The sequence below is a fragment of the Macrobrachium nipponense genome, chromosome 10, assembly GCF_015104395.2.
Source record: "Macrobrachium nipponense isolate FS-2020 chromosome 10, ASM1510439v2, whole genome shotgun sequence".
In the NCBI taxonomy this organism is placed as follows: Eukaryota; Metazoa; Arthropoda; class Malacostraca; order Decapoda; family Palaemonidae; genus Macrobrachium; species Macrobrachium nipponense.
Window position 1 is genome coordinate 104,195,215 of NC_087204.1, and position 27,447 is coordinate 104,222,661.

Consider the following 27,447-nt stretch of genomic DNA (forward strand, 5'->3'; position numbering starts at 1 on the left):
TATGCTACATATAAAGATAGACAGAGAGACAGAAGATAGATAAATTAGGTAGATACATTGTTTGTGTGTTTGTTAACATATACAATTTTCCCGCCATACACCATACTCCAGAGTGTATCTGTCTCCTCTTAGTCTTGTAAAAAACAGAAAAGATTTTAATTTTCGAGACTTGTCGCGTTAATGGAGACATTCGACTCATTCCCACTATACTACGTAATACTGGAGCACATCAACATTTTTATTATTATACTCTCCCTAGGTACGTCGCTTTCGAAACCAGTGGTTTTTTGAAAGTTAAAACGTGGAAGATTCCCCGTGGGTACGTAAGGTTCGTCGGTAACGGTCCCCACCGCCCATTAGGTCTAGGATTCTGTGGTAATTGGGTTATAAAACGACCTAACGTACTCACAGGGGAGTTTCCTTTCAATTTTATTATTATTATTATTATTATTATTATTATTATTATTGAAAAATTCGATTGGTGATCTGAGATTCGTACCAGTGTACCTAAGCTGAAAGATAAGACGGTAATGGCTTATCTTGTTCCCGAAGACGGTACGTACTGTCCCGAAGGTCATACTGAGGGATAATCATTATATATAGTTATTTAATGTCATTATTAACTGGGCTAGATAATGGCGAATATAAATGTAGGCAGTTTTTGTTATACACAGAAAAATGAATATGGTTTTTTCACATTATATTGGAATAAAATATGCATTTTTATGTCCGTACTTCGACTTGGTTTTTAATGCGTTTAATTAATTAATTTATATATATATATATATATATATATTATATATATATATAAACAACATTGAGGACCCGTGACATTTAAACCTTAAGTGGACCTGCCTTACGTAAAGTTATTTCCTGTTCAACTTAGGCCTATTGCGGATCGGTTATATATATAGGCCTATAATGAGATTTTATCTCAGATTTTGCTGCATTGACCGGAATGACAGTCTGCTGTCAGTATAGTATATATATATATATATATATATATATATATATATATATATATTATATCTTTGTGTGTATGTGGGTGTGTGTGTATGAGTGATCATATCACCGTGAATCACATATATGTATTAAGCTACAAATATCCTTTAATATCTAATTCGCTCTACCTCAGATTTAATATATTTTCTTATGTTAACTGAAGGGGAAATTTTAGTTGATAATAATTTCGTCGGCTTCCGGGCGCGAACCTAGGAACCAGGAAATGTGGAACGTACAGTGAAGCGCCTTTAACCACACAGCTACCATGAGAGGATATAAGTTAATGGACATTTGTAGCTTCATGCGTATATATGAATCACGGTGATGTGATCAGACTTATAAATTGGCTACTTGCGACAAAAGCACTACACAGCTGTCAAGATCGAGGAGGGTTGATGCCGGACTCCAAAACAACGAATACCTGAGCGCGACAGGGATTTGTAGGTGAGAGGCGACGTTAACTTATATATCCTCTCGTGGTAGCTGTGTGGTTAAAGGCGCTTCACTGTACTGATTTCTTGGTTCCTAGGTTCGCGCCCGGGAGCCGACGAAATTATTATCAACCAAAAATTCCCCTTCAGTTAATATTTATGAAAATATATTAATTCTGCGGTAGAGCGAATTAGATATTAAAGGACATTTGTAGCTTAATGCGTATATATATATATATATATATATATATATATATATATATATATATATATGTATAATATTTACAACTTGTGATTCGGTACCAATATGAGATCGAAATTGGATCTAGACTAAATAACTATCAGGACCCATTCCCATACCCAGATCCATTACCCATACCCATACCCAGAAGTGTGAGGAGGTGCACAGTATTCGATTGCAAACCACTCGTCCCAACCGATTGAAGTATGATCATGGGATGACGAGGGAGCGGGGTGGGGCGGGGGGTTGGGGGGGGGGGGGTGGGGGGGGGGGAGGGGGAGGGGGGTTTTGAGTTGAAGGGGAGGGGAGGGAGGGAGGGGGTAGGAAGGAGGACCTGTAAGGCCAGCTCTCGAAGAAGTTGATAGCGTCGTCATCATCATCATTATCATGCGCCATTACTAATCATTCCCCCCCTTTTTTTTCACGATTTTGAAAGATCCTCTAGATCTTAGAAGTGTCGTCTCCTCTTAATGCGCATATATATATATATATATATATATATATATATATATATATATATATATATATATATATCTATATATATCTACGACCTACACAGGTATCCTAAAGTCGTACACTACGACAATTTAAGCCAATCCTAAAGGTGACAACGTTATACGGGTCAGTTGTCACTCAATCACTCTAAAAGCCTCCTCCTACTCACATCAAAGCTCAACAGGGTCCGATCCCTATTGTTTACAGGGGGGACTGAGAGGTGTACTGTCTGCATTGTTCCCGAATTTTTTTATGACCAACCATCCCCCGCCCGCCCGCCTGCCTGCCCGCGCCCAATTCGAGCCAATGAATCGACGTGACGGGATCAGAAAGGAGACAGTACTCCATCAAAGGAATGTAGGTGACACTGAACTCGCCATATTGATTGGTCAGATTTAATAGCACTGAAGAACTTATATGGTAGACTTGTTGTTAACTGGGTTGAATTGTTTACTGCTGTTGATCGTTTGCAAAATTTATATGATTATTTTGATATGATGGGGTTATTGGACTTAAATATTTGGTGGTGTAGATTTTTTGCAGTTATTTTATGATATATATTTTTGATTATGTTATTTTTTTGTACGTTATTTTTATTCATACGTATAGATTACCTAAAACGAATATTCGTTCTCTAATTCCTCATAGCAATTGATGAATATTTACGAAAGATATTGTTCAACAAATTATGAGAATGATTTAAGAAACATTAGATATGCGTCACACAAACAAAATTAGCCTTAAGTACTAAATGAAAGCAATTGAAAATTAAGTGCTTTGCGATCTTCTGTGGATTATTATAAAAAATATAGTGGAATATTATAGTGACCAAGTATTAACTCTATCAACAATCTGCCTGCTTTCATATTGCAAAATCATTATCACTGTAACGTGTCCTAAAGAAAGCAAAGAAAAGGAGAGAGAGAGAGAGAGAGAGAGAGAGAGAGAGAGAGAGAGAGAGAGAGAGAGAGAGAGAGTGTCTGTGTATGTATTTATATATTTACATATATATATATATATATTATATATATATATATATATATAATATATATATATATATATATATATATATATATACAGACAGACAGACAGACAGACAGACAGACAGACAGACAGCAGACAGACAGACAGACAGACAGACAGACAACAGACAGACAGACAGCAGACAGCAACAGACGACGACAGACAGACAGACAGACAGACGCGGACCATTCATCATAACGCTTCATCCGGCATACCTACGTAATCAAACGTATGCGTATAAGTAATCACAATAACCTTAATAGGCATTACTCTCTCTCTCTCTCTCTCTCTCTCTCTCTCTCTCTCTCTCTCTCTCTCTCTCTCTCTCTCATGGAATTCCTCCGTGAGGCGTCAGATGAGGTCATGGCAGTTAATTAAAGAAATCCTGACAGGTATCACCATTTCGTCGCGATAGATTCGGGTCTGGGGGACAGGACACCATTCATTATGAAGTGAAAAGAAGGCGTCCTTTCTTCGTAGACAGACAGACGGACAGACATGCAGATAGAAAGACATGCAGACAAGTCTTTTCGTACATTTTTTTCTCGTTCGTCTTATAGGTAAGCAGTAGTTTCGTCTATAGTACAAAATTTTACTAAGAATGATATAATTTATTTTTAAGCAGACACTCTTGTGAAATGAATGAGTCCCTTCTTCGTAGACAGACAGACAGACAGATGTAACCAACATACAGAAGGGGCTAGGGGTGGGGCTGGATGGGTGGTGGTTGTTCACCAGCGCAATTTTTGGTAATTTTTTTTTCTTGTTCGTCTGCTTAAGTACACAAAGATTTTGTTTCGCTAAGCCGAGGAAGGTATTTTACTAGAAATATTTTTTTTTTAAATAGGCAATTGCAATAATAATAATAATAATAATAATAATATAATAATAATAATAATAATAATAATAATAATAATAAAACACCAAGAGATGAAGGACACGATCAGGAAAGAATATATGCAGAGACTCAAGGCGATACTCAAGTCAAAACTCAACGCCAGAAATATGATAAAAGCCATAAACACATGGGCAGTGCCAGTAATCAGATACAGAGCAGGAATAGTGGAATGGACGAAGGCAGAACTCCGCAACATAGACCAGAAAACTAGGAAACATGACAATACACAAAGCACTACACCCAAGAGCAAATACGGACAGACTATACATAACACGAAAGGAAGGAGGGAGAGGACTACTAAGCATAGAGGACTGCGTCAACATCGAGAACAGAGCACTGGGGCAATATCTGAAAACCAGTGAAGACGAGTGGCTCAAGAGTGCATGGGAAGAAGGACTGATAAAAGTAGACGAAGACCCAGAAATATACAGAGACAGGAGAAAGACAAACAGAACAGAGAAATGGCACAACAAACCAATGCACGGACAATACATGAGACAGACTAAAGAACTGCCCAGCGATGATAGATGGAAATGGTTACAGAGGGGAAAGCTCAAGAAGGAAACTGAAGGAATGATAACAGCGGCAAAAGATCAAGCCCTAAGAACCATATATATCCAAAGAACGATAGATGGAAATAACATCTCTCCCATATGTAGGAAGTGCAATACGAAAAATGAGACCATAAACCACATAGCAAGCGAATGAATGGCAATTGCTCAGAACCAGTACAAAAAGAGGCATGATTCAGTGGCAAAAGCCCTCCACTGGAGTCTGTGCAAGAAACATCAGCTACCTTGCAGTAATAAGTGGTACGAGCACCAACCTGAGGGAGTGATAGAAAACGATCAGGCAAAGATCCTCTGGGACTATGGTATCAGAACAGATAGAGTGATACGTGCAAATAGACCAGACGTGACGTTGATTGACAAAATCAAGAAGAAAGTATCACTCATTGATGTCGCAATACCATGGGACACCAGAGTTGAAGAAAAAGAAAGGGAAAAAATGGGTAAGTATCAAGACCTGAAAATAGAAATAAGGATATGGGATATGCCAGTGGAAATTGTACCCATAATCATAGGAACACTAGGCACGATCCCAAGATCCCTGAAAAGGAATCTGGAAAAACTAGAGGCTGAAGTAGCTCCAGGACTCATGGAGAAGAGTGTGATCCTAGAAACGGCGCACATAGTAAGAAGAGTGATGGACTCCTAAGGAGGCAGGATGCAACCCAGAACCCCACACTATAAATACCACCCAGTCGGATTGGAGGACTGTGATAAACCCAAAATAATAATAATTATTGATAATAATAATATTTACTTCCATTTTCCATTCTTTCTTGTTAAATATATAATATATATATATATATATATATATGTATATTATATATATAATAATTAATATTATATGTATATATATATATATATATATATTATATATAATTATGTATATGTATAATATAATTATGTAATGTATGTGTGTGTGTGTAAACAGACAAAATCCACGAAGGAAGGAGAAAGGATGATGTTCTGCAAGGCCTTTCGACTCGCTGTCCTTTCTTATACTATATATTCATCACGTTCCATATTGTCCTGATTCAGTTATACATATGTGTGTTGTGTTATATATATGTATATATATATATATATATATTATATATATATACATATTTATATATATATGTGTGTATGTATGTATATGAAACCCTCTACACTTATCACCATCATCACTATCACCCCTGGAATGCCAAGGAAAGTGAGAAGAGAATGGGAGACCTTGTCAGCAGGTGGAGTTAGGACATTTTAATTAGACACGAATTGAATTCCTTCAGAGGACGGCGAGAGGAGAGATTAAGAATATTTACCCCTCTCTCTCTCTCTCTCTCTCTCTCTCGTGCTCATTATTCGCCACTGAAAGTGAGGGAAGAATGATTGCTGAGAGAGAGAGAGAGAGTGTTAAATATAGATGCAGTATCTATAAATATCTATGATGTTCTGTATTTAGTCGGTGATCAATTATTGTAGGAATTCCGAAGTCAATCCCCCAAGCAAATCCTTCTGTGGCCTTTTGCCGGCTCTCTTTTTACTCTCTTGCCTTCCTTTGACTTTCTTTTACTTTCTAAGCTTCCTTTTACTTTCTTGTTTTCCTTTTACTTTCTAATCTTCCTTTTACTTTTTAATCTTCCTTTTACTTTCTGTCTTCCTTTTACTTTCTAATATTCCTTTTTCTCTCCAATCTCCATTTTACTCTCTAATCTTCCTTTTACTTTCTAATATTCCTTGTACTTTCTGCCTTCCTTTTACTTTCTAGGCTTCCTTGTACTTTCTGTCATCCCTTTACTCTCTGCCTTCCTTTTACTCTCTAATCTTCTTTTTACTTTCTAATCTTCCCTTTACTTTTTAATCTTCCTTGTACTTTCTAATCTTCAACATCTTCGTCCTTGAATGACTCATGGGAATAGTTTCTTGCGCTGAATGGTTTCGGTAGCAAAATATGATAAGGTTACACATACGTCTGTCTGTCTGTCTGTCTGTCTGTCTGTCTGCTTAGCCCACACGTGAAACTCTTCGGAAACAAACATGCGCGCGCACGTGTGTGTGTGTGTGTGTTTATACACAGTTTTTTGTGAGTTGATGTGCATGAGTTAATTCGTATCATCAGTCGGTCCGCTTTGCTGCCCTCTGATGTCAAAATGACGTGTTTGTTTATTGTTTGTGGAACACGTCTTTGGCGTGGCATTTATATGAGGATTTTGGCACTGGCTGCTTGCTCATGTTTCTCTCTCTCTCTCTCTCTCTCTCTAAAACACACACAAATATTATATATATATATATATATATATATATATATATATATATATATATCATATTTTATGTATATATTCTACCTAAATTATACTAATAGTAATTCTTATTGGAGAATGATGGTCAATGCTATTCTAGATTTTTGTTTATTGATTTCTCTCTCTCTCTCTCTCTCTCTCTCTCTCTCTCTCTCTCTCTCTCTCTCTCTATGACTTCTTGTGTAGAGAGAGAGAGAAGCGAGAGCAGGGAAAGGAGAAAATACGATAAGAATCCCACTTTCTCTTCCTCACACGTGTTCCCCAACTGGAATATCCTCCTCCTCCTCCTCCTCCTTCTTCCAGTCATCTGCTGCAAACGATGTCACGATCCAGACCTGTCGTATTACATCACCAATAACATCTGGAACACAAGCATCAACAACATCAATAACTGGTGTATGATTAATGCTGCTCCTGGGATGTTATTGACCCTTTAGTGTTTGAGGTTGGCAGGAGGGCCGGGTGGGTAGAGCAGAGCAGGAGGGGGTTTTGGCCCCCGCTCCCCACCCCCTTCCCAACTTACTGATGCTGCAGAGGCAAAATCGCTGTCCGTCTTCTTGTCCTTCTGTTGCTGTTGATAACAGCGCTGATAAAGGCATTAAAGCTGCATTGAGCACAGCCCTAACAGCCTAACACCCCTCTCCCTAGTACCACCCACCAGCCCACCCCACCACCAGCCACCCTCACCCCTCCTCCCAACCTCTCCACCACCACCACCATCATCACGCTGCCGCACCCAGCTCAAACTGATAGAGAGAGAGAGAGAGAGAGAGAGAGATCAGGTGGTATGAGTCACGAGATCTTAATGTTTGATTTGGGTTTTTGTATGACGCAGACGCTACAGATTTGTATTATTATTATTATTATTATTATTATTATTATTATTATTATTATTATTATATTATTAAAACCTGTATTTTAAACTTTATTTTTTTTTTACAAAAAAAAAAAAAACATTCTGTTGCAAAACATGTGTCGGATTTTCAACATATAATCATACGAAAAAAAATTACAATAAAAAAAACGCTGGAATGATAATTCTTTATAAATTAGAGTTTAGTTTCCCTCTTTATTTTCCTTTGAGTTAATCAACCCTTTTTTCTATTCTTCTTCTATGAGGTGTCAGTCAACTGCATCGTCCCAAAAACTTCGAAATGACCCGATAAATCAGGACGTCCTTTTATCATTTGAATTCAGTCTTAAACATCAACTTTCCCTCGATCTGAATCAATCTCTACCCAATCTAATCAAGTTGTCAACTCTTTTGACTCTCTAATTTTGGAAGCCTCTACTTTCTCTCCTGTCAAATCCGGAGAGTTTCGTCAACATCGGCTGTTTTTCATTTATTTTTCTCTAGTGGGATGGAAAGTGGGCGTCTGTCTCTCTCTCTCTCTCTCTCTCTCTCTCTCTCTCTCTCACACACACACACACACACACACACACACACACAGAAGTGGGTGAAGTTGACTGTGGGTGACTTGGAGTCTGTGAGTGTCTTTGGAAATTTATGAGTGTGTGAATGTCTTTTAGTCCGTGAAAGTCTTGGGAGTCTGTGGTTGTCTTTGAAAGTCTATGAGTCTGAATGTCCCTCAGAGTCTGTGAAAGTCTTTGGGAGTCTGTGAGAGTCTGTGGGTGTCTTTGGAAGTTTATGACAGTCTGTATGTCCCTTAGAGTCTGGGAAAGTCTTTGAAAGTGTCTTTGGAAGTCTATGAGTCTGAATGTCACTTAGAGTCTGTGAAAGTCTTGGGAGTCTGTGGTGATCTGGAGGGTCTGTGAGTGTCTTTGCAAGTTATGAGAGTCTGAATGTCTTTAGAGTCTGTAAAAGTCTTTAGGAGTAATGTGAGAGTCCGTGGGTGTCTGAAGAGTCTGTGGAAGCATAGTGTGTCTATGAGAGTCTGTGGGAGTTTTGGATAGCCTGTAGGAGTCTGTGGGAGTCTATGGGAATCTTTGAGAGTAATGTGAGAGCATGTTAAATTTAGGAAAATGAATTAAATAAACTTTTAAAGTTTCCAAAAATGAGAGAAGTAGATTAGGAATCGGGCTATTATTATTCATACTAGGAATCAGGCTTTATTCATACTAGGAATCAGGCTTTTTATTCATACTAGGAATCAGGCTTTATTCATACTAGGAATCAAGCTTTTTATTCATACTAGAAATCAGGCTTTATTCATACTAGGAATCAGGCTTTTTATTCATACTAGGAATCAGGCTTTTTTCATACTAGGAATCAGGCTTTATTCATACTAGGAATCAAGCTTTTTATTCATACTAGGAATCAAGCTTTTTATTCTTGCTAGGAATCAAGCTTTTTATTCATACTAGGAATCAAGCTTTTTATTCATACTAGGAATCAGGCTTTATTCATACTCGGAATCAAGCTTTTTATTCATACTAGGAATCAAGCTTTTTATTCATACTAGGAATCAAGCTTTTTATGCATACTAGGAATCAAGCTTTTTATTCATCTTTTTACTAGGAACTCAAGCTTTTTGGATTCATACTAGGAACTCAGCTTTTTCATTCTTACTACTAGGAATCAAGCTTTTTATTCATACTAGGAATCAGCTTTTTATTCATACTAGGAAATCAGGCTTATTCATACGGAATGGAATGCAGGCTCAAGCTTTTATTCATACTAGGAATCAGGCTTTTTTTCATACTAGGAATCAGGCTTTATTCATACTAGGAACCAAGCTTTTTATTCATACTAGGAATCAAGCTTTTTATTCATACTAGGAATCAAGCTTTTTATGCATACTAGGAATCAAGCTTTTTATTCATACTAGGAATCAAGCTTTTTATTCATACTAGGAATCAGGCTTTATTCTTACTAGGAATCAAGCTTTTTATTCATACTAGGAATCAAGCTTTTTATTCATACTAGGAATCAGGCTTTTTATTCATACTAGGAATCAAGCTTTTTATTCATACTAGGAATCAGGCTTTTTATTCATACTAGGAATCAAGCTTTTTATTCATACTAGGAATCAAGCTTTTTATTCATACTAGGAATCCGGTTTTTCAATCCCCACAAGGAATCAGGCTTCTCCAGTCATGCTAGGTTTCAGGTTTTCGTGCCACATAAGGAATCGGTCTTTTCAATTCACACTAGGAATCAAGCTTTTCAATTCATGCCAGGAATCAGGCTTTTCCATTCACGCTAAGAATCAGGCTTTTCAATTCACACTAAGAATCAGGCTTTCAGTTCATACTAGGAAACAGGCGTTTTAATTCATGCTAGGAATCAGGTTTTTCAAGTCATACTAGGAATGGAGATTTTCCATTTATACTAGGAATCAGGATTTTCAATTCACACTAGGAATCGGTCTTTTCAATTCATATTAGGAATCGGGCTTTTCAATTTACACTAGGAATCAGGCCAAACTATTGAAGCTATTTTCTGCTTATGAAGTATCTCTATAATGCATTAATTTGTTTACTTATAGATTATATTGTCTTTGCGTCAATACCCAATTCTTTATTTGTTCAGAGGTTTTGTTGCAAGAAACCACACCGCCCCCCCTAATAGAGGACAGTGGGAATTGGGAATTTTAATATGACGCTATTCACAATGCACTGCAATTGTTCCTTTCTATAGAAACCTCCACTCCCAAAGAAAAAATATATAATAATTTAGGTTTTTTTTGGGGGGGTCGTGCCTCAGTATATAATTATTGAAGGTCATTACTTGTCCTTTTAATTTTTTATTTTTTTTATTTTCATTTTTTTTTTTTACGAATTCGCCTGATGAATTATGTTGATGAACTGAATTCTTGGAATATCGGTTCATTAAGTTCAAAGGGCAGCCTATTGAACCTGGCGTTATTTCTTAATACCTATTGATATTAATAAGTCTGGCAAAGGTCACCTCGTCACCATTCTCTGCCCACACGCACGGACAGAGAGAGAGAGAGAGAGAGAGAGAGAGAGAGAGAGAGAGAGAGAGAGAGAGAGAGAAGGAAAAATCAATTTGACATGGTTAAGCCTGGAAAAATATTTTAAGTTATGCTACTTCGGTTAAGTGCTGATTTGGAGAGAGAGAGAGAGAGAGAGAGAGACTTTCATAGCCTATTGTTACTACTGATGGTTGTGTGCTTGTATGTGTGTGTGTGTGTGTATGAGCGAGAGAGAAAGAGAGATTTTGAATGATTTCAGCCTGGAAAAATAGCTTGAAAATAGCTTCAATTTATGTTATTTCACTTAAGCGCTGATCCGGTTTTTAAAAGCGTTTCTCTGACACGAGATTGTTGCCATAAAAAATTATTCCCCTCCTAGTTTGCTTTTACGCCCACTAATTCACGATTGCTTGCAAGCATACGGTCTTGAAATGTTGGTTCGGTTCCCTAGAAAACTCTTAATATAGGATACATTCCAAATTTCCGAACGTATGACAATATGTAGAAAATCTCGTTCCAAATCTTCATGAAATTCAGTGTAGGTGAGTTTAATTTTTGTAAATCTTTTTTTTACAATCCGGGGCACGCTGTAAATCCAGGCTGCATTTACAGTATTAAAGAATCGTGGCCCTTGTTGAGTGGTCAAATGAAACGAGATAGTATAATGTTGAATCCTCTTTTGTTTTTTTATTATTTTGTTACAATTTTCTTTCCCAACGACATCAAAATGCAAAGTCGTCACTGGGCATAGTTCCTTTATGTAATTTCTGTTGTGACTGCTAGTATATGTAATTCCTTAATGCAATTTTCTATATGTGGTTCATGTATGTAATTCTTATATGTGGTTCATGTATGCAATCTCTGTATGTAATTCTTGTATGTAGTTCATGTATGTAATTCCTGTATGTAATTCTTGTATGAAGTTCCTGTATGCAATGTCAGTATGTAATTCCTGTATGAAATTTCTGTGTGTAATTTATGTATAAAATCCTTGTATGTAATTCTTGTGTGAAATTCCTGTATATAATTCCTCTATGCAATAAATGTAATTCCTGTATGAAATTTCTGTATGTAATTCTGTATACAATTTCTTTATGTAATTTCTTTATGTAATTCCTGTATGTAATGTCTGTATGAAATTCATGTATGTAATTTCATTATGTAATTCCTGTATGTAATGTCTGTATGAAATTCATGTATGTAATTTCTTTATGTAATTCCTGTATGTAATGTCTGTATGAAATTCATGTATGTAATTCCTGTATGGAATTTCTGTATGTAATTCCTCTCTGTAATTTCTGTATGAAAGTCATGTATACAATTCCTGTATGTAATTCTGTATGGAATTCTTGTATGTAATTTCTTTATGAAAGTCATGTATGTAATTCCTGTATGCGATATCTTTATGTAATTTCTGATCTTGCTATTGGGAGGGTCTGTTTTGACAAGAATTATATTAATGGCTCTAGTAAGATTGATTGGTTTGATTACGTTAACTGGCGTTGCACATCCATTTTAAGATTGTATCTTAAGCGCACTACTGATTAAATGTTGTCAGTCAGTTAACTAGGACCTGTCAAAATTTGTATTAAATTTTTTTTATCATTTTGGTTTTTTTTTTTTGGTTGGTGACGTCATCAAGGTTCCAGAGTTAATATGAAAATGATTTTTTTTTTCGCCTAAAATGTCTTATTAGAAGTCAAAGCGACTTTGGTGTTAATGAAGTGAGTATCATGTACTAACACCATTAGTGCTATGAAGTTTTTTTTTTCGTTAATTCTAAATAGACAGTCACTTTTATATATTTTTCGTGCTGTTGAAAGCAAGGATGAATGTCCTTTATTATTTACAAATCCGCATTTTATTAGCCTCAGTCTATATTTCTCATGATTATTTTTCTTTTCGTAAAGAATAGAGGTAACTATGGAAACCGTATATGAGTTGGTCTCTCTAATATCCTTGCGTTTGTTATTACATTAAATAATGTCTGTGTGTGTGTGTGTGTGTTTTATACCAAGGTTTCAGAGTAATTTATTTAGAATTCATACCAAAGTTCTACTAGAGGTGGGCCTAGTGACTTAAATTTTATTTACTAGATTTCCAACTAATGATATCCGAAAGTATATACCTCTCTTTTTTTTTGCGGGGGCGGGGGGCGTGGCAGGTAGGTCGGTGGGTTTAGGATAATGGAGAGTGTGGGGAGGAGGAGGAGGAGGAGGAGGGGAGGGGAAAATCAGATCAGCCAGCCTTGGCGGAGGTTTGTGATCTCGAACCCAATTTTTTGTTCTCTCTCTTATATTACCTTTTGGTTGTGTAATTATATATAACACTTATAATGAAGCTTTATATATCGGAAAAGGAGTAGGCCTGATATTCTCGTTTCTGATCTCGCAGCCTCCGTCAGCTGTAGGCTAAAGAGGCCTCTCTGACCTTCTGCCATGACCTTGAATAGAAGAGAGAGAGAGAGAGAGAGAGAGAGAGAGAGAGAGAGAGAGAGGAGGCGACCTTTGGTTTTTCTGACCTTTTCGGCAGGAGCAGGCCGCCTCTCGCTTCATAATTCACTCGGGTTTTCCTTTCTCTCTCTCTCTCTCTCTCTCTCTCTCTCTCTCTCTCTCTCTCTCTCTTATGCTGCTGCAGCGTCGCCGTCAGGGAGGGATGTAGGGTGATTTTTTTAAATTTTTTGTTTTGTTTCAATTCAGAATTTTGCCATTGAAAGTTGTTTCTGCTGGAGGTCAGTTTCTTACTCTCAGTTGAGAGTTTTTTTATTTTAATTTTTTTTTATTTTTTGGGAATCAAATTTTTTTTTATCAATTTTCTAAAATTTGAAAGTTGAGATTTTTTTTTTAATCCATAGATTAAGCCAATTCGGTGGGGCTAGTTAGGAATGAACCCAAGTGGTGATTACTCTCTCTCTCTCTCTCTCTCTCTCTCTCTCTCTCTCTCTCTCTCTCTCTCTCTCTCTCCAACACACAGACACTTAAACGCTAAAAGACAAAACCATACATTTTCACATTTATTAAAAAGAAAAAAAATTTAAACAGATCATCTCTTCCTAATTATTGATTCTCGCTCTCTCCTCTTTATATCCCCCAACCCACCACGACTGTAGGTATGTAGTATATCCCACGCAACGGGAACACCCACAATGGAGAGAGGTGTTATACTAGATTATATCTCCCTCGCTGTCACGCGAAATTACCTTCCGTCTTCTTTGGGTCGTGAATTCTAGAGCATTTGATTTTTCATTTCACTCATTTAAACTCATTTCGTCAATATATTTTAGCAGCTGGATACATTTTTTTATTTATTTATTTATTTATTTATTTATTTTTTATTTATTTTCTGTCTCTTTTTCACTCATTTCAACTGTATGATTTAACAGACTATATTTATATATATATTTTTATTAATTTGTTTATTTATTACCTGGAATATTATTGCCGATAATTTCTCACCCTTTTTTGTGGGATAATAATAATAATAATAATAATAATAATAATAATAATAATAATAATAATAATAATAATAATAATAATAATAATAACACCATGGGGACACTAGAGTTGAAGAGAAAGAAAGGAAAAAAATGGATAAGTATCAAGACCTGAAAATAGAAATAAGGAGGATATGGGATATGCCAGTGGAAACTGTACCCATAATCATAGGAACACTAGGCACGATCCCAAGATCCCTGAAAAGGAATCTGGAAAAGCTAGAGGCTGAAGTAGCTCCAGGCCTCATGCACAAGTGTGTGCTCCTAGAAACAGCAAACATAGTAAGAAAAGTGATGGACTCATAAGGGGGCAGGATGCAACCCGGAACCCAATACTATAAGTACCGTACAGTCGAATTGGAGGACTGTGATAGACCAGAATAATAATAATGATAATAAATAAATAAAAAATAAATAAATGATAGTAATAACAACAATAATAATAATAGTAATAAATTTCATTTCAGCCCAAGGTCATATACTAGGAATATACGAAGAACAGACAGTAACATACACAATCTAGACTCATACACGAGATGACATGATAAAAAAAATGACAAATCGGGAATATCCACGATTGCCGAAAGAGTAAAAAAAAATATTATTCATAATAATGGTAATGACAGTAATATTATTGAGACTAGAAATAAAAAACATAGAGAATTATGACGATTAAAAAAACATTGCATACATTAAACTTCCAGCTAAGGACCTTCTGTGGTTACAGAAGTCGGGTCCAAAAAAAAATGACAAATCGGGAATATCCCCAATTACTGAAGGAGTAAAAAAAATATTACTCCTAATAAAGGTAACGACAGTAATATTATTGAGAATAGAAATAAAATACATAAAGAATTATGACAATTAAAAAAAACATTGCATACATTTGACTTCCAGCTAAGGACCTTATTTGGTTACAGAAGTCAGGTCCAGAAGACTAAATACAAAAATCTTATTTATTTCAAGCGAGTCACTCTGGGTTGGAAAGAACAGACGCCCGAACTGTTAAGGGAGATGGATCCTTAACTATTTGGCCAGTCATCGCACTAATTAACATTCAGGGGGCTGAATTTCATTGCTTTAAATGCCGCCAGTGCAATGTGGGGCATTGTGGGGGGGGGGGGGGGGGGGGGGGGGGGGGTCTCTGCGGCGTCCCTACGGCCCCTAATCTTCCTTTTCTCAACCTTCTTCTCTTTTCTTTCATTTTCCTTTACTCAACCTTCTTCTCTTTTCTTTCATCTTCCTTTACTCAACCTTCTTCTCTTTTCTTCCATCTCCGTTTACTCAACCTTCTTCTCTTTTCTTCCATCTCCGTTTACTTAACCTTCTTCTCTTGCTTCCATCTTCCTGTTCTCAACCTTCTTCTCTTTCTATCATCTTCCTTTACTCGACCTTCTTCTCTTTTCTTTCATCTCCCTTTACTTAACCTTCTTCTCTTTCTTCCATCTCCCTTTTCTCAACCTTCTTCTGGCAATCGTTTCCTCCTGTCACGCCTTTCAAACCTTTCCACTCTCCGTTTCATCGCTGAATGACCTCGTCATGGGTCCCACCACTTGACCTTTGGCCTAAATTCTATATTCCATTTCATTTCATACAAACAATTGACCCTCGTGTTTTTTATTTATTTATTTATTTGTTTTGTTCCTTTATCATCAAAATCTGAATCTACTCATTCGTAAGATCGTTCATGTACTAAAGTCCTTTCTTTATACTTTCCAAATATCTCAGTTCAGCCATTTGACGCCTTGATGAGTGACATTGGTGCATGTCTCCCTGGTTTCTCTATTATTATTATTATTATTATTATTATTATTATTATTATTATTATTATTATTATTATTATTAACTTATCCAGCATTCCGTCAATACAGGAATAATAATAATAATAATAATAATAATAATATAATAATGAAATAATAAGAACTGAAGGGATAAGCTACCAGATGGAGCAACATCAAAACACATAGATGAGACAGGAATACAAATACCTGGGAATAATGGAAGTAGGAGATATAAAACACCAAAGAGATGAAGGACACGATCAGGAAAGAATATATGCAGAGAACTCAAAGGCGATACTCAAGTCAAAACTCAACGCCCGGAAATAATGATAAAAGCCATAAACACTGGGCAGTGCCAGTAATCAGTACAGCGCAGGAATAGGTGGAATGGACGAAGGCAGAACTCGCAGCATAGATCAGAAACCCAGGAAACAAATGACAATACACAAAGCACTAACACCCAAGAGCAAATACGGGGACGACTATACATACGGAAAAGGGAAAGGAGGAGAGAGGGGATACTAAGTATAGAGGACTGCGTCAACATTGAACACAGAGCACTGGGGCAATATCTGAAACCAGTGAAGACGAGTGGCTAAAGAGTGCATGGGGAAGAAGGACTAATAAAAGTAGACGAAGCCCAGAAAATAATTCAGAGACAGGAGAAAGACAGAAAGACAGAGGACTGGCACAAACAAACCAATGCACGGACAATACATGAGACCGACTAAAGAACTAGCCAGCGATGGACAAATTGGCCAATGGCTACAGAGGGGAGAGCTAAAGAAGGAAACTGAGGAATGATAACAGCGGCACAAGATCAGGCCTAAGAACCAGATATGTTTCAAGTACGATAGACGGAAATAACATCTCTCCATATGTAGGAAGTGCAATACGAAAAAATGAAAACCATAAACCACATAGCAAGTGAATGCCCCGGCACTTTGCACAGAACCCAGTACAAAAAAGAGGCATGATTCAGTGGCAAAAGCCCTCCACTGGAGCCTGTGCAAGAAACATCAGCTACCTTGCAGTAATAAGTGGTACGAGCACCAACCCTGAGGGAGTGATAGAAAACGATCAGGCAAAGATCCTCTGGGACGGAATGGTATCAGAACGGATAGGGTGATACGTGCAAATAGACCAGACGTGACGTTGATTGACAAGTCAAGAAGAAAGTTAATCACTCATTGATGTCGCAATACCATGGGACACCAGAGTTGAAGAGAAAGAGAGGGAAAAAAATGGATAAGTATCAAGATCTGAAAATAGAAAATAAGAAGGATATGGGATATGCCAGTGGAAATCGTACCCATAATCATAGGAGCACTAGGCACGATCCAAGATCTGTGAAAAAGGAATCTAGAAAACCTAGAGGCTGAAGTAGCTCCAGGTCTCATGCAGAAGTAGTGTGATCCTAGAAACGGCACACCATAGTAAGAAAGTGATGGACTCCTCAAGGAGGCAGGATGCAACCCGGAACCCACACTATAAATACCACCCAGTCGAATTGGAGGACTGTGATAGAGCAAAAAAAAAAAAAAAAAAAAAAAAAAATAAAAAAAAAATAATAATAATAATAATAATATAATTTTGTGGAGTCTAATCACAAGCCTCCAATTCGACTGGGTGGTATTTATAGTGTTGGGGGGGTTCCGGGGGTTGTATCCTGCCTCCTTATAGGAGTCCATCACTTTTCTCACTATTTGCGTTTCTAGGATCACACTCTTCTGCATGAGTCCTGGAGCTACTTCGGCATCTAGGTTTTCCAGGTTCATTTTCAGGGATCTTAGGACCGTTCTTAGCGTCCTTGTGATTATGGAGACAATTTCCTCTGGCATATCCCATATCCTTCTTATTTCTTTTTATTTTTCAGATCTTGATACTTATCCATTTTTTCCCTCTCTTTCTCTTCAACTCTGGTGTCACCATGGTATTGCGACGTCAATGAGTGATACTTTCTTCTTGACTTTGTCAATCAACGTCACGCCCTGGTCTATTTGCACGTATCATCCTATGTTCTGATATTTATTATTATTATATTATTATTATTATTATTATTATTATTATTTCAGTAGATGAAAGATATAATGAGACCAAAATAGAGGAAGCAGTAAGTGTGGACGATGCCTTTTTAAATATATATACTGTAATGCCACGGCTTGCTTGGTCATAGTCCTGGAGGGGGGGGGGGGGGGGTGAGAGAGGGGGGAGGTCCCCACCTGGGCTTGGACAGAGGTAGGGGATGGGGGTGGTGGGGTGTCAGGGAAAGGTAAGCTGACCTCTGACTTTTGGTACTACCGGGTAGGAGCAAGAGAGAGAGAGAGAGAGAGAGAGAGAGAGAGAGAGAGAGAGGGGGGGGGGGATTGTGTGTGGGTGGGGGTATTCGAATTGAAGAGAGAGAGAGAGAGAGAGAGAGAGAGAGAGAGAGAGAGAGTGGCTAATTCATTACAACGCTTCATCCATCACGGTTTAGAATACTGCTTTTCCTATCTCTCTCTCTCTCTCTCTCTCTCTCTCTCTCTCTCTCTCTCTCTCTCTCGCGAGGCTTTCAAGAGATGATTTGCTTGTTGTGTTCCTTTAACATTTAAGCTTTTGTTGTTGTTGTTGTTATTGTTGTTGTTGTAGTTGGTTGTTCCCACTGAGAGGGCAGTTCATGGAAAGAGTGATGTAAGCGTCTCTCTCTCTCTCTCTCTCTCTCTCTCTCTCTCTCTCTCCATATTATTTTGAAGCTTTTTAGGAATTGTGTTCTGTACATAGGATTATAATGTTTCCTATCATGAAGCTGTTTACTCTAATAAAGGATATAAATATACATGTGCATATGTATACTTATACTTTCATACATTTATATGTGTATATGCATGCATGTATATGTATGCATGCATGTATGTATTTCTGTATGTATATACATGCAACATGTATGCAGTATGTATTTATGCATGCATGTATGTATGTATGTATGAATGTATGTATCATACCTTCATGAATTAAATTCCTTTCGCCTCATTTTAATTCCTCCAGGTAAAAACGCTTGATAAATAACAGAAAATAAAACAAAAATAAAAATATTCTAAAAATCAAAACAGAATAAAGCTGTGATTATTTTAACCTCGTGGAGAAAATTGCAGACGTAATTAATTCTTTAATGGGTCTGAGACCCGACGTGTGCCCCCCCCCTTCCCCCCACCCCACCCATCTTGCCACCCCCCCACCCACCCACCTGCCCCCCCCCCCTTCTCTCTGAAAATGTTTTTTCACGATTTTATTTGTCTATCGATTGTTTCCTCCTCTCTCTCTCTCTATTCTCTAATCGCTCTCTCTCTCTCTCGTCTCTCTCTCTCTCTCTCTCTTCTCCTCTCTGTACTATTATTTTTACTTCTTGTTTAACTAAATTTTATATGTATTTTTATAATTATTTTTACTTCTTGTTTAACTTTATTTATATATTTAAAATTTTTACGTTATTATTTTTACCTCTTGTTTGACTCATTTTTTTTATACTTACTATTTTTGTTATTATTTTTTACTTCGTTTGATTTTTTTTTATTTTTTTTATAACTTTTTTTTTTATTATTTACCAATTATTCTTTTCATCATTGATATTCATGTTTTCCTCTTTATATTATCTGCATTTATTGATTAATTAATCTGTTGCCTAATTCTTTACTCCCAATATTTCGTATTTTACTTTTATCCTTTTTATATCAGATATAATTTTTCATCTTGCGTTTTAACATAATTCCTTAGACCTTCATTTCAAAAATTTATATCGATATAGTTTACATCTAATCATTTTTATATCAGATATTGCTAATTTAATTCATATTTTTCATATAAATTTCCCGCTACCGATCTTTTGCATTTAACATATGTTTATTTTTATATCGGGTATATTCCTGTTTTCAACCATATCTATCAATCCATCGTTTTTTTTATTTCTCTTTCATTTATCACTTTATTTCGTCCTCGTGTGTGTGTTTAATTCCACTTCCTCATTCTGTGTGGTGTCCGCGATTATCAGTCGAACTTGGCCTGAGAAGTGGATTAGTAGTAGACTGGATATCGTATATAATACTTTTGCTTATTTAAATGGATCTAGTGAAGATTAGCGACCCTAGTATTTATCAAGACAATATATACGTATCAAAGTGGTATATACGTAATACTATTATCTTGAAAAATAGTGGGTTCGATAATCTTGACATGACCCATTTAAATATTTTAAATTTAATATATATATATATATATATATATATATATATATTATATAGTATATTATATATATGGGTATTATATATTGTCTTGATGAGTAGTAGGTTCAATAATCTTGACATGATGCATGTAATATAAATTGATCATATATAAATATATATATATATATATATATATATATATATATATTTATCTATTTAATATACTTGCCGCTGTAGTTTTCAGCGCCATTTATTCTTCCAAGTTGTTTTTCCGTGGTTCATGCGACCTCGTGCACTCTTTGTGTGTGTGTGTGTGTGTGTGTGTAAGTGGCACAGATAGCGTCCACGTCCCGTAGCCATGCTGATAAATTAGGCATTTTTTTTTTAAATCGCTACGTGATTTTGGGGAGGAGGGGGAGGAGGAGTAGTTAATGAATCACTTTGAAAGAGCACAATAATTGTCCTGTCATTTCCCTGAGTGACCTCGCAAAATGGTCTGTTGAGTGAAAGGCCAATGTTATCAATGGTAGGGCATCTCTCTTTTTTTATTCTTTGAAGTATTCTTTTTTTTTCATTTATTTCGCTCGTTTTATTTTTTTTTCCTTTGACGTATATTGTTCATTCATTTCATCCACTGCTTTTTTTACTTGTGTGTTCCGTACCTATGGAATGATTGACTTATATATACTATACTTATATATATATGTTTATATATATATATATATATATATATATTGTATATGTATATATATTATCTATATATATATATATATATATATAATATTATATATATATATATTTATATATATATACTGTTTCAGTTGCAGAAATATATTACTAATCCTAAAGTTTGGTTACAAAGATTTTTATATAAAAAAATATTTTCGTGTTTCAAAAGAATTTCAGTCTCAAGGATTTTGTTTTGAAATCCCAAGTTGAAAAAGTAATTGTCAAAATATATTTGTTAATTTTTTTATCATAAAAGTTTTTAGTCAAAACCAATTCGTCAGAAATATTTGTCAGTTTTTTTTTGTCCGATTTTTTTTCAAATTCTGCATTTTTTGAAATTTTAATTTTCAAAATAATTTTTTTTCACATTTATTTTCCAAATGTTTTAATTATAAAGAATATTTGTTAGTCACAGCTGAATTGTTAAATTATATTTGTCAAGTTTTTTTAGTTAGAACTGAATTGTCGAATTATATTTGTCAGTTTTTAGTCACAACTGAATTGTCGAATTATATTTGTCAGTTTTTTTAGTCAAAACTGAATTTTCAAATTGTGTTTGTCAAATTTTTTAGTCAAAACTAAAATGTCAGATTATATTTGTCAATTTATTTTAGTCAAAACTAAATTGTCGAATTATATTTGTCAGTTTTTAGTCAAAACTAAAATGTCAAATTATGTTTGTCAAATTTTTTAGTCAAAATTGAATTGTCAAATTATATTTGACAATTTTTTTTATGATATATTTTGTTCATGTCACTGATTCTTTTCAAGTATAAGTGACAGAACAAAGTGTCAAGAGACAAACAACTGGCCACCAAAAAAAAAAAAAAAAAAAAAAAAAAAAAAAAAAAATTCATTAATCATTCAGTTACTGAAAGATTGTTTTGAACATCAACACATTTTTTTTTATTGTTTTTTATTTTAAGCAAAGCGATGCTTCCATCTGGTCATTGAAACACGAATGGAAACAATGGAGTTGATTTAATTGAAATTTTTTCAAAGAGAGAGAGAGAGAGAGAGAGAGAGAGAGAGAGAGAGAGAGAGAGTTACAAGGATTAGGATATTTCAAAGACTTGTTAGTCCATCTGAGGAGACATCGAAGGAGTTACAAGGATTAGGATGTCTCAAAAAGAGAAGAGAGAGAGAGAGAGAGAGAGAGAGACTTACTGAATGATGCAAAGCTAATAGATTATATATCTGTCATTTTGACTTATCGAGAGAGAGAGGAGAGAGAGAGAGAGAGAGAGAGAATGATCCTAATTGATAATGCTGCTGTCATATTGACATAACGAACTTTCAGCATGATTATACTAGTAATTCTCTCTCTCTCTCTCTCTTTGTCATATCCGTAAATCTCAGCTGCATAGATTTTACCGCCTCTCTCATATCAGCCGAGTGACGTCATAGCCTGCTAGCAGTCTTCATGGAAACCAAGATTCTCTCTCTCTCTCTCTCTCTCTCTCTGCATCTCCATCTTCGGCTTTCTTCGCCTCTGTCTCTATGACGCAGCAGTGGGCGAGGAAGGAAGAAAGAGGGGAAGAGCCGAGGGGATGATGATGATGATGATGATGACGTCATCGCCGAGACGATGACTTCACCGCTCGCTGCCACGAACTAGCTGTGACGTCATCACGGCGTCGAGCGAGCGTTGCCATGACGAATCTCGTATCCCTTTTCCAGCAGCTCGTCTAGTAAATCCGGCATCGGATATTAGTTGTTTGTGGGATATATATACATATACTTATTGTATTTTATTCTCTTTCTTCTCTCTCTCTCTCTCTCTCTCTCTCTCTCTCTCTCTCTCTCTCATTTATCACTTACTACATTTTTTTGTGGCTGGAATTCTTCTTCTATAAATCCCCGTCATAGCCTTCTCGGAGAGGGAAAGAAAAGGTCATAGGTCAACCTCTGGAGGAGATCATGTCACTGAGAGAGAGAGAGAGAGTCAAGTTCACACAGGCTGCTGTCATTTACATTGGAACCGGAACTCTTGATATATAGGCACTCCAGTTCTGACCCCTGACCCCTACCTCCCTACCCCCTACCCTTCTTGGAATTTCCAGAGCTCCCTATCCCCCACCCCAACTCTTATCTTCCACCCCCCCTCCTTTTTTTGAAATTTTCTTCTTCTTCTTCTTCGTCTTCTTCTTCTTCTTCCTCTTCCTCTTGTTTATTCTTTCATTTATCGATTCTTAAAATTCCGACCTGGAATCGTTTTCTAAAGAAATGGGTCTGGAAGGGATTTTTTTTTTTTTTTTTGGGGGGGGGGTGGGGGTTTAAGAGGAGGTGTTTAAAAGATAAGGGCCTTGTAGTACTGGGGGTTTAAAGATCTTCGTCTTCCTTTCCCCCCTCCCCTCCCACCCCCACACACACCCCCCCCCCCTTCCCCCTCTTGGTTTTTGGTGGCTCTTCTTTTCCAGACTTTCCAGGATTCTTTCCAGGACGCTCCAGAATGCATTAGTGTATGCAGTCTGGTACACTTTCTTCTTATCTGTCTCCTGCTAATAATATATATATATATATATATATATATATATATATATATATAATATATTATATCATATATAGTAATATACAATATACAATATATATACATGCATAAACGAGGAACTTTAGAGTATAAGAAAGTGATATACTATACGTCGTCATATTCATGATGTACTATATGAATATTTGTCTTCTTCTTCTTCTTATTCTTCTTCTGCTTCTTCTTCTTCTTCTTCTTCTTCTTCTTCTCCTGTTGCCCATTTAGCACCGGTTGGGCTTTTGTCTTTTGTGCAGCTTCCTGTGCTCTGCTGACGGCCATTTCAAAATTCAACCCCCCCCCCCCTCCCCCATCGGAAATGTCAAAGTTCGAGTTGGCCCGCAATTCTGCAGACTTAGTCCGGGAGAGAGAGAGAGAGAGAGCAGAGAGATAGACAGAGAGTATTTAATTTCTCAACGTATTGAATGTTTGATATAGACGAAGTGAATGTTTGAATAGAAAGTAAGCGTCATTTACCTTGCAAATGTCTTGTATATATTTGATAGAAAACTGCTATGAATCATTACTTTGTTAACATAGTGCATCTACAAAAACTTCTTGTAGATCAATTGTCCTGTAGATATTGACAGAAAACTAATATGAATAATTTCACTTCTAACATTGTTGCATCTACAAAACCTTCTTGTAGATCAAATTTCCTGTAGATATTGATAGAAGAGTAACATGAGTCATTTCACTTCTAACATTGGTGCATCTACAAAACCTTCTTGTAGATCAAATTTCCTGTAGATATTGACGGAAAACCGGTGCGAATCATTACCTTGTTAACATTAGTGCAACTACAAAAACTTCTTGTAGATCCATTTTCCTGTAGGTATTGATAGAAAAGTAACATGAATCATTTCACTGCTAACATTGGTGCATCTACAAAAAATTCTTGTAGATCAAATTTCCTGTAGATATTGACTGAAAACTAACATGAATCATTTAACTTCTAACATTGATGCATCTACAAAAAATTCTTGTAGATAAAACGTCCTGTAGATATAGACAGAAAACTAATGGGAATCGTTTCACTTCTAACATTGTTGCATCTACAAAACTTTCTTATAGATCAAATTTCCTGTAGATATTGATAGAAAACTAATACGAATCATTTCACTTCTAACATTGTTGCAACTACAAAACCTTGTTGTAGATGAAATTTCCTGCAGATACTTCCTGCTCGCAGCATGACGTGTGATTCCCCACTCCCTGTGGAACACTAACTCCTCTTTAAGCAAAGCCATATCTTGTGATATGACTGGCTTGCCGCTTCCCTTCTCAGAAGAAAGCTCTTTTTATCTTCTTAATCTCCCTCGGTTATTCCACTGTGTCACTATTTCTGGCTTTCAGAGCCCTGTGTGGGTCTGCTTCCAGCCCTGTGGAAGCCTGGTTCCAGCTCTTGTGTAATTTTGTTTCCAGCCCTGTGCAAGTTTGGTTCCAGCCCCGTGTAATTATATTTCTAGCCCCCTGTAAGTCCAATCCTTGACTCACTTTTTCTTAAAGTTATCCCCTTTACCTGCTATTTTCCCCAATTTCTTAAATGCAGACGATTCTACCCTTCACAAATCAATGTCAGGCGTCTTCCGAAACATGGTTCAAGTCTTGCCTAGGTATAACTGGAATCATGAATGAATATCTGGATAGAATTTTCTTCTTCATCCGTAGCATTCATTTCGTACTATGAATACCCATGATTATTCTACATTGCTCTCTCTCTCTCTCTCTCTCTCTCTCTCTCTCTCTCTCTCTCTCTCTCTCTCTCTCTCCTGAGATACCCTTCAATAATCACTTTATTGGCTTATTACCAGTGGGTAAAGAGAGAAAGAGATAGAAAGACGATCCAACTTTCCCTCAGCTGTCAGAATGTGAAGCGTGTTTGGATATCTGGGGTAGCTATAAGTGTGTGAGGGATTGGTATGTATCTATCCGATCGTCTTTTGTTTTTTATCTTGGGTAAGGTGGGTGTTAATGTGTCGTGTGTTCTTTTTTTTTTTTTTTTTTTTTTTTTTTTTTTGGGGGGGGGGGTAAGTCTCCGGGTGTAGTATGTGTGCTGCTTGCGCGTGTACTGTGTGTTTGATTTATTTTACACTTAAACTTGTACTTGTATGTGACCCGCCAATAGAGAACCTTATAAATCATACATACATTGTGTATACACACATATACATATATAGTATATATATATATATATATATAATATATATATATATATATATATGTGTGTGTGTGGTGTGTGTGTGTGTGTGTATATATATATATATATATATATATATATATATATATATATATATATATATATATATATATATATATATATATATGTATATGTATGTATATATATATATATATATATCTATATATATATATATATATAGTATATATATATATGTATATTTATATAATATAGATATATATATATATATATATATATATATATATATATATATATATAGATATAGTGTAAGTTACTCGAGAATTTCGTGAGAGAGAGAGAGAGAGAGAGAGTGAGAGATGAGAGAGAGAGAGAGAGAGAGAGAGAGCCTATGTTTAACCACAAGCGCCCATTAAAACGACCCGTACAGTCTGACCCTACTTACCACATGGGGGGAAAACCGACAAGGGGGGGAGGGGGGGGTGTTGGCGTAACCCCGTGGGAAGTTGATGGGGGGACATACTAAAGTCCGTTCCGTGCTGTCATAAGGCCACCTCAATCTACACCAGTAGCAGGAGAGGTAGGGGATCTTGGGAATGGGCATATTTTTTTATTTCAAGGCTGTAAAAATAATTCCCTTAAATTTATAATTCATTTATCTATTACTTATCGATGTATTTATTTATCCGTTCATTTCGTAAGCTATGTATTTATTTATTGTAAATGTTCAGCTCTTCTTTTAGATCGACCTTCCACTCGCCGAACATCTGTTAAATACGAGATCATTATTGAAATGGAATAATTTTTGGATCAAGGCCGTAGAAGCTTTAATTGGAGTTATATTTTTAAACATTTTTATCGACGCTCCCTTTGAGCGTACAATGGCGTCGTCCTTCGCAGTCAGTTTACTCCAAAGCCTCACTCCAATTCATTATTATTATAAATCCCTTTGAATTTTATCAATTGCATTTATTTGATTTTATTATTTGTGGCCTTTGGATAAGAGTCGTTTGGATTTGAAAGCATCAGTTACTTTGCACCTTTTTAGTGGGAGGGGGGATTGGTTGAGGGTGAGTCATCTCCGCCTCCATCTCCCTCACCCCCCTTTTTCCCCTTCACCTCCGACAGTCTCCCATCCCCCCACCCCCACCCCCCACCCCCAGTGTCACCTAAAAGCCCATACGAAAACTTGTGGAGATCATGCCGTGTTGTCGCTTTTTATGGGAATCTCGTGGTTAAACTGACTCTCTCTCTCTCTCTCTCTCTCTCTCTTCTCTTTCTGAGATGGCTTTGAGATGTTTACCTTTTCTTCCTGAATGCTTCCTCTCTCTCTCTCTCTCTCTCTCTCTCTCTCTCTCTCTCTCCGAGATGTGCTTTTTTTTTTTTTTTTGGGGGGGGTTTTTTGGGGGGGGGGGGGGAATACGCTAAGCGTTGACTCATTTTCGGATCTTTTATTACCCCGTTTTATAGACTTTTTTTTTTCTCTCTCTCTCTCTTAAGTGGGAACAGCTTCTCTCTCTCTCTCTACTTTTCTCTCCCCCTCCCAACCGTGACCTTGCCCTCTCAGAGGTCGTGAGACACTTCCTGCTTTCCCCTAACCTCAGTCACCCTGGGGTTGTTTGGGGGGTTGTCACAGGTAAAGGATTTTACTCCACGACCTGTGTAAGAAGGGTTGGGGTTGCTGTGTGACGTTGCGGTGTGTTTCTCAGTCACCCTGAGGTTGTTGTGA

The 27,447-nt window shown here is 36.5% G+C and overlaps 1 protein-coding gene across 1 annotated transcript in view; it reads right to left on the reverse strand.

Moving 5' to 3' along the window:
- The window catches only part of LOC135224068 (serine/arginine repetitive matrix protein 2-like), a 145,367-nt gene extending 121,525 nt beyond the window's left edge, over positions 1-23,842 (reverse strand). The window contains exon 1 of the mRNA XM_064262982.1: positions 23,678-23,842. Coding sequence (XP_064119052.1) covers positions 23,678-23,842 — 165 coding nt within the window. The remainder of the gene's footprint in view (positions 1-23,677) is intronic.
- Between the last annotated feature and the right edge of the window lie 3,605 nt (positions 23,843-27,447).